This window comes from Zingiber officinale, chromosome 2A (assembly GCF_018446385.1).
Source record: "Zingiber officinale cultivar Zhangliang chromosome 2A, Zo_v1.1, whole genome shotgun sequence".
NCBI classification, from domain to species: Eukaryota; Viridiplantae; Streptophyta; class Magnoliopsida; order Zingiberales; family Zingiberaceae; genus Zingiber; species Zingiber officinale.
Genome location: NC_055988.1, coordinates 172,232,020 through 172,241,184, shown reverse-complemented (window position 1 = coordinate 172,241,184; position 9,165 = coordinate 172,232,020). Strand labels below are relative to the sequence as shown.

At 37.5% G+C, this 9,165-nt stretch overlaps 1 protein-coding gene across 2 annotated transcripts; it reads right to left on the bottom strand.

Moving 5' to 3' along the window:
• Positions 1 to 273: 273 nt before the first annotated feature.
• On the bottom strand, positions 274 to 3,543 carry LOC122043292 (UDP-rhamnose/UDP-galactose transporter 6-like). 2 transcript variants are annotated; one of them, XM_042603854.1, is made up of 6 exons: positions 3,347 to 3,543; positions 2,059 to 2,268; positions 1,555 to 1,739; positions 1,284 to 1,484; positions 959 to 1,120; positions 274 to 884 (listed from the first exon to the last, which is right to left on the bottom strand). In XM_042603854.1, exons 2-6 carry the CDS (start codon positions 2,186 to 2,188, stop codon positions 552 to 554), a joined length of 1,011 nt encoding a protein of 336 aa, XP_042459788.1. In that variant the 5' UTR covers positions 2,189 to 2,268; positions 3,347 to 3,543; the 3' UTR covers positions 274 to 551. The 2 variants fall into 2 exon arrangements, with proteins under 2 accessions (XP_042459788.1, XP_042459789.1); XM_042603855.1 differs by lacking the exon at positions 3,347 to 3,543 and adding an exon at positions 3,032 to 3,279.
• Positions 3,544 to 9,165: the final 5,622 nt, after the last annotated feature.

The following is a 9,165-nucleotide window of genomic DNA, read 5'->3' as shown; positions in this document are numbered from 1 at the left end:
TAAATAAATTTATATTATCAAATTTAATAATTAATTAAATAAGTTTAATTAATAAATCAAATTCCATAACATCTAAATAAATCATTCTAAATTTGAACCAAAAATCAAACTTCTAAAAAAAAAAGTCAAATCAACTTAATTCATTTTAAATTCGATTAATTTATTTTAAATTTGATTCGACTTAATTACTCTATCAAACAAATTTTAGACTAAGAAACTTAATTTGACTTACTCATTTTACAACCCTACTACCATCAAGTTCAAGATCAGATATGCAAGCAACAAACAACCATCAATAAATTAAAAGGATCCTTTTTGGTGGGAAACTAATACAGACCTTTAAATAAAAACAAAAAACAAAAAACAAAAAACGAAAAAAATTTAGTTCCTCGTCCAGCGTAATCTCCAATCTTGAGTTTGTTAACGTATCGAGGAAAGATATCATCTGCTCTTCCCTGTTTTGCTGCAGTATCATAACTGACAAGCACTGCTATAGCTGAGAGGGAAGTAGTCTGAATGTGAAGAGTAATTTTTTAGAACTATACTGAGCATTATACTTTGTCACTGTGATCTCCAGATTCTGCTAGCAGCCCATGCTTTTGAGATTTATTGGTCGGCGATGAGTACGAAAGTCGTCGCTCTTTCCCGCCTGGCTTAGACGATGCATTTCCGTACCAGATCATACCTAAAACAGCCAAGATCATTCCAAAGATAACGTGCAGATTGAGGCCTTCTCTTCCGAATAAGAAGAATCCCAAGGCTAGGACTAGGATTGTCTTCATGTGTCCGATGACTTGAAAAGAGACAGCAGTGAACCGTCCTATGCAAATGAACTGACTGAGATTGGTTCCTACGGCAATGGTGCACGAGAGGATGATGAAGAACTGCAAGATAAGAACAAAACAAGTGTTTAACTGTTGTATTCTTGCTTTCTACGGTATCAGCAGCATCTACTTACGACACAGGTGATATTGTAGTCGAATGCATCCACCCTTTTGTTCGTCAGCCAATAATCAACAAAAGGGCCTAATACCAACAGTGATGCAGCCTGAAATGGGGCAGTATGTCCAAGGAGGTTGAACGATCCAAGTGAATACTTCTTTTGAAGAAAATGCACATACTGAAGAAGACAAATATCTGCAACTTAGTAAAACCTCAAATAAAGATGTAAATAAAAGTTAAACTTGAGGTCTACCCAAAAGGGTGTGAGCATAAGCAAAATATCAGATGTCAAACATATTTGGGTCAAAAAATATATGGGTATCTGTTCATATTTTACTTACATATTGTTGCAGAGCAGTGCTCCAAACTGCTATAATAGCAGCTATGAGGCCTTTCATATTGACGCTCACATCGGTGACTGTACAGATGCCAACACCTAAAAGAACTATCAGTATGCTAAGCTTTGTGGCCCTCGAGTATTGAATTTTGTCGAACACAATTTCTAGAAGACATGATACTGGAATCATGCACAGCTTTGCAATCTGTCATTTAATTCGAAAATTACGTCACTATATGAAATTCTATGATTTATTAATAGAAAACAGGACAAACCTGATAAAAACCAACTGAATTCCACATCAGACTTATATTCATTCCGACGATAGATAAGTTTCCAAAAAGAACAAATCTCATAAGGTTGGATAAAGGTAAATGAGAAGGTTGAATGTATCCGAGCCACCTAAATACAAGAGTCAAAAGTGTGGTCGTGGCAAAATGTAGGCCCGTCAATGTTGTAGCTGCAGTAGAAAACATATTGCACCATGTAAGAACTGAACAATAAAGATTAAGAAACTTCTAAACTAGTTGATATGACAAACTTCAATGTAAAAGAACTAGAAGGACAACATAAAATTACGATTTTCTCTGAGAAAATTAACTCCCACTAAGGAAACTAAACTCACCCTTGATATTAGCTAGAGAAAAAAGGACTGTATATTCACAAGTTTGAGATTACTTTGAAATCCAATGATAGTGTTACAAATCATTACTGATATTTAATACAAGGAGCATGAACATGATAACAGAATTATAAAAGTAAAACTCTTGTAGGTGTACCAAATGTGAAGCCATATGTTGCCATTAAGGCCTTATTGACCATGATAATTCCGACCGATGTAACAATATTGAACATCCATGCAGCTGCATCCAATGCTGCCTTCCTATCAGCCTTACTTGTAGGTGCCATACTTTCTGCCTTGTACGCTTCTTAAAGAATGTCTCTAAATCTCCTGATACCAATTAACATTGCCACACAAACGCTCCTACCTAAGAAAACATTAACAAAAATGTACAAGTTATCTTTATGAACTATAACAAAAACTCAGAATCTAATACAGAGACTGTAGATGTGAACATATAGTGGCATTTACCCATTCAACTCATAGAATCATCCACCTTAGTAGCAAATAGTAATTGATCAAAATAATTGTTTCAGAAAGTTGCAGGATATACCTTTGATTAAAGCATTTTCTCATCCTATGTCGTTATCCTAAGAAAAACAAATTTCCTTTTTGATTCTACTAGAGTGCTTTTGTAATTTACACTTTGTAGAAAGTAGACCGATTGCAAGCGTAGAGAGAAAACTAGGGGTTCCAATCTATTTGACTTGTGTGTCTTATGTATCAATCCCAACTTGTAAAAGGTGCGCAGAAAAACATAATAAGGGTTAGTTTCCTTTTAAACTCATCCAGTGGATAGAATAACGTTAGTTCTTAAATATGGTTTTTCTAATTGGGTAATTTTAGTTTGATAGTAGAATACAACTAAAGCTATCAATCTATCGATCACAACAAACACTCACTGATCAGATAGAATCACTTCAGTTCCTAGTTATAGTTTTCCTTGTTGAGTAATTTTAACTAGTGAGATAGTATAACACAACTGACAGGAGTGAATTCATGTATGATGTGTTCATAAGACGGAAAATCCACGGAAGTAAAATTGCACTTGCCACATGCACAGGGACGGAGTGAAAACAAAAAAGTCAAGAAATTCCATCACGATGCATACTACGAAAGGTGAGGTTTACCTTCACAATCTCAAAAAAAAAAAAAGACCTTAGATCTAAACGGCACATCCAATGGATCTCATCGACTGCTCATCAGCAGGAGTCTAAAACCCGGTCCGAATCGAACTCATTGAACTCCCGAGCAAATGCCCACTGCCTGAGCATGTACAAGAAGAAAGACCAGCATCTAACCCGTTGATCAAAATCACTAGATCCGGCCAAGAAACATCAAAAACCCTAGCTTAGATAAACCACGCACCTCGAATACGATCTAAAGACGATATCCCGAGAGATCTAAAGACAAACAGATCGAAAAAGGCAGTCGATCCAACTCACCGAATCCGGCAAGGGAAGATCCAACTAGCTGAAGCGGCTGCTGGATCCACACTCTGGGAAGGTCGAGGGAGTGAAGCGGCCGTCCAGATCTCGATCTAGCCTAAGATGAGAGAGGAAGCTGCTGCTTTACTGTTGGTTTGGTTTCGGTTTCCTCCTCAATTTGGTTGGGTGCAAGGAAACGATCGAGCAAGCGGAAATGCCAATTAAAGAGTAAGGATTACACTAATTAGGGGTGTAATCGAGTCGAGCCAAACGAACTCTGTAATGTTTAAACTGGACTTATTTATAATCAAATCGATCTCAAGTTTTATTTAACGAATATATTCATGGCTCACGAGCTTATTCGAGTTTTTATCGAGCCTAAAGGAACTTAATAAATATAAATCATAAATTTAAATATTCATTAAAAATTAAATTATATATTTAAATAAAATTATAATATTATTATTAAAATTTATAATTTTATTTTGATAAATAAATTTAATATATTTATTTATATTTTTCATAAATAGAATGTAAAATTTATAAATTTAATATTAAAATTATTATTATTTTTATTTAAAAATTATTTAATGAGTTTAACGAACGTGTTCACGAACTAACGAGTCGAATATTATAAAATTTGAACTTGGTTTGTTTATCTTAATGAGCCTCATTAAACGAACTCAAATGAGCTTTTATCGAATCGAGATTCGAATAACTCACAAATGGCTTGGCTCATTTATATCCCTAACACTAGTGGATACTTTAATTGGGTCCGGATCCATTTAACGGGGATTTAAATTGTCTGTATTTCCGGAATTAGTCTGTTATTATACAAATTCAATTTTTCTATTTTCCCAGTTTACTTTTTAAAGAAATAAAAATGTATATAAAATAGGAAGGTGTGCAATGTTATTCCACTCATGTTTCGTGAAAAGCACAGGTGCAATCGAATCGAGCACAGGTGTAATCGAATTGAGTCAAGTTGAATTTTTAAATATTTGAATTTGAGTTCAATTTGAATTTTATTTAACGAATATATTCATGATTCACGAACTTATTTGAACTTTTATAGAACTTAAACGAGATTAATAAATATAAATTATAAATTTAAATATTCATTAAAAATTAAATTATATATTTAGAGGAAATTATAATATTCTTATTAAAATTTATGATTTTATTCTAATAAATAAATTTAATATATTTATCTATATGTGGCAACTTTAAAAGGCGATTGGCTCGCCCCCAACACCCCATCAACTCGTCCCTAGGCCAACATAGAGGAGGTAAATCATAGGTGACTACTAGCCATTAGTACAAATGGCCAAGACATGGAGAATATATTTATCTATATATTTCATAAGTAGAGTGTAAAATCTATAAATTCAATATCAAAACTATTATTTTTTATTTAAAAGTTGATTGATGAGTTTAACGAACATGTTCAAGAGCTAACAAGCCGAATATTGTGAAGTTTGAGCTTAATTTATTTATCTTAACCAGCCTCATTAAACGGGCTCAAACATGCTTTTATCAAATCGAGCTTCGAATAGCTCACGAACGACTTGATTCATTTACACTCCTAGTAAAAAGGGTTGCCTAAGAGCATCGGTATCCTATTTTCTATTTAAAATTTAAAAGTTATGAAAGTGAGAATTAGAATAAATAATATTTTAATATTTAGTAAATGTATTTCATTCTTTAAATTTAAAGAAGTATTATTTATAAAATTTAAATTTTGGAAATAGGTAGGGTAGCTAATATAAATATTTTTTTAAAATATAAAATTTAAAGTAAAATTTTTATTTAGGAAATCTTATATGGATGCTCCAAAAATAGATAAACTAATATTTTTTGAACATCATATCTATATCAAAATGCTAATTCCATGCTCGCGATGAATCATGAATGGCATGACAAGATGATGAACTTTCATAAGCTATTAGTCCCCTAATAGTGGAGTCTAAAGATCCGCAGTATCCTCGTGTATGTGCACATCTAATGTCGCATGTCTAGCCATCATCGGATCTTCGCCCACAACTAGCTGACTGGCTAGCATATGAAAAACACATCTACCTGCGTCTCTGGCTAGCATACGAAGAACACATCTACCTGCGTCTCCTCCTCCAAACCACAAAAAGTGCATCTCTTATCCTTCATATAGGGGCGTAGCTACGTGGGGATCCCACCGTCCCCTTTGGAATTTGACAACTAAAAATAATACATTAAAAAAATAAAAAGAGTCTAGCAAATTCTAAAACCTTTTGGACTTTTTTTTGCAAAATGTCCAATTAAAATTTGTTTTTTTTAATGTTCCTCTTTCTAGAGCTGAATTTCTTTTTCTCTTTCCAATGAAGGAAGTGTTTTCTTCGTCCTCACCTAAGCCCCTACTTATTCCTTCTTTTTTTTTCTCTTTCCCATATGTTCTTCTTCCTCTCCTAATCCTCTTCTTATGCTTTCCGTAACTCTAATTTAGCCCTCCAAATCTTTCGCTGCACATCGCTATCGTTGCCACCAACATCACTATCACCATCACCGAACACCATTGTCGCCACACGCTATTGCTGCTAGCACCATCATCTTTTGCTGCCAGCGCCACCGTAATCGCTTCGCCGACACTCCACAGCAAATGTCTTTTGATTGAAGTGAACTTTTCTTGCTTGATTGCTTTGGACTACATATTTAAGTGTTGAAAAAACATAGTGTTAAATTTTTTAATATTCATATTTTATTTGTTAATCAAGTATGTTAGTGTTTGAATATATTAAGGTATTCCTTGTATTTAATGTTTGATTTGTTATAGAAGGAAATCAATTTCAATGGCAACCATTCAAAAGATTGATCAATGGAATCACATCATTTATTACATCGATAGACTCATTATATAATTCACTATAAGAAAATTCACAATTAGTGGCAGAATTTAAATCCCCTCTCCAATTTCATCTCTATACTTATTTAACCTATTTAATTAGCAGCCAAAACTTATTTTGTCGCTAAAATAGCAATGGAAACCTATCTATTTTAGCGACGAAATTAAGTTTTTGTCACCAATTGACTTTCTAATTAGGATTTTCATTCCTGATTTTTTCTTCCTAACACTCTAAAAAATCTTGCTCTCCTGTCTAATCCTCTCAGATCTACCTCCTCTCTAATATTCGACATTCTCCTCTCCTCTCTGATCTCCGACATCGATACACATAATGTTGGTATGCTTGATCCTCTCCCCTTCCCTCTCCTCTCTTAGCGACGGCTTCACGACAACTTCACATTGAGGTCTCACCTTTGTCGCTGCCTCGTAGTGAGGTCACGAGTGTTGGAGGATCGGTGGCCGGCTTGAAGGGGGGTTGGATAGACGGCACCCCCAATAACTCGCTTCCTACGTATTCGTTAGTGCGCAAGCGGAAATACAAATACTAAAGCAATGAATACGAAAGCTAAAGAAAGAAAAGAACTAGCAAACCAATACACGTTCGTTTAACGTGGTTCGGAGATGATGCTCCTACTCCACGGCTGTCCGTAAGGTGGACGATCCCGATCCTTCGGTGGATTAGCCCCCGGAAACTCCGGCTATCTCAAGTCGCTCCTTGTGGGTGGAGAAACCTCACCACAACACACCAAGACCTCTTGGATTCCACAAACACTTGAGCACTTGTAGACTACTAATTAGACCTTAACCAAGTCTAATTTCGTCAAGTTGGCCGGCCATCCCAAGCTCCTTCTTATAGAGCTTGGGGAAATCAGCCTTGCTGATTTGCCCGTTACCAGTCGACTGGTCCATGCACCAGTCGACTGGTGCCAGCCCAACGACACTCCAACGGCTATCTATCAGTCGACTGGTCCCATGACCAGTCGACTGATCCCAGCCATTTCGGGCACAGAATGCTTCTGTGCTCACCACCAGTCGACTGGTACAACCCTAAACTTAGGGTTTCCCATCCCGAGTACATTTCACTCGCACTCGGACCCTCACGACTCACTTGACTCTTCTTTGCAGCTTTGACCTCTTGCCTTCAAGCCTACTTCCTTTGGCTCTCGTCCCTCGGATGCATCCAAGCCCGCGGCTTGTCTCCAATGCCATCCTTCGCGTATGCCTCGAAGTCGCTTCCCTCGGCCCTTGTCCTTGCTGCCTTGTCCACGATCCCTCAGATGCATTCAAGCCCGCGGCTTGTCCTCAATGTCATCCTTCATCGGACCCGAAGCCGTCAACCTGAGTCACATGTGTCACCTGCAGTCCTGCACAACTCAAGTACACATATCAAATAACGAGGGTAATCCTAACTTAAACCCTTTGCCCAAACACCAAAACACATGGTCCCGCGAACCATTGGGATTGCTCCAACAATCTCCCCCTTTTTGGTGTTTGGCAATACGTTTAAGTTAGGGAAAACAAATAGCAAATAAACATGCTAATACAATGGACTTACGATGCCAAGGCTACACACTTGGACTTACTCCGCCGAATGGACTTACGTTGCCAAGGCTACACACTTGGCAACCGCCGAATGGACTTACGTTGCCAAGGCTACACACTTGGCAACTGCCGAAACAATGCACCAAGCATTGGAACCTATCACAAGGCTCCCCCTACACCTACGCTCCCCATTGAGCTAGGATTTTCCCACAGGGCTTTTTAAGAACCTATCCCAAGGCTCCCCCTAGGCAGTTTTCCCAACTAAACCTTAATTCTCCCCCTTTGCCTAACATCCAAAAAGTTCTCCAACAATATCCCAATTGTTGAAAACTTATCATCCAAACTGACCCTAAACTCATGTATTAATCCCCCTTGGATCCCATACATCTAAACGAGTTGACATGGTCAAGATCAGCGCTGAAAAACACTTTCAGGCTGGTATCAATCGACTGCCCTAAGTGCCAGTCGACTGCCCCCTTCGACACAACCTTACAGAACCATTCTGTGGTCGAAAAACACTGTTACCAGTCGACTGGTATCGGCACCAGTCGACTGGTATCGACAAAATGAGCTTACAGAACCATTCTGTGCTCAAAAACATTGTTACCAGTCGACTGGTATCTGTACCAGTCGACTGGTACCCTATTTCTGAAAAAATCAGCCTTTTCAGGCCAACTTCAGAAATGCACCAGTAATTCCCTAGACCTCCAAAAATCCCCAAATTTTGTGGAGAGGTCTATTGTACCCTTGTCTACTTGGGAAAAATATATTACAAAATGTATCTATCACCAATCCCAAGATTGACACAAAATCCAAAACTAGCTAAATGGTTTAATTGAACCTTGACCTAAAGTCCTAGTTTTGACTTTCTCTTGATGTATTTGCCCATACCAACCCACAATGCATCTATAGCATTGGTTTATATGGCATCTATACATCCAAAACCATTTATCATGCTATATGAACCCAAATGTCATATTTCTTGCATGAAACATAAACCATGTGTGCCAAATCCCTAGGTTTGAGACTCAAGTTCGTCTCCAAACCATTTGGCACACTCCATGGATCCTCTAGACCCCAAAGTAGAACCCACCTGAGATCCATTGGCCATGGGTCCCAAATTGACACTTGGAGCTCCCCCTAGAGCTCTTTACCTTAGTCACCTCCCTAGGTGACTCATCTATTGTGACCAAACCACAATGATGTCCCTTAGAAGATCTCTTTATCTTCTTGGCCTTGGACACATCATCCTTGTCATAATCATATGCAACCCTAGCATATTTCTTTTTATTGGCCTTGGATGACTCTCCCTTGCCCTTATCATGTGCCACCCTATCACATGGTCTCCTTTTGACCTTGGAGGGACTAGATTGGTATCCCAAGCCCGATCTATCATTGTTGGGTTTTTGGCTACCCAACA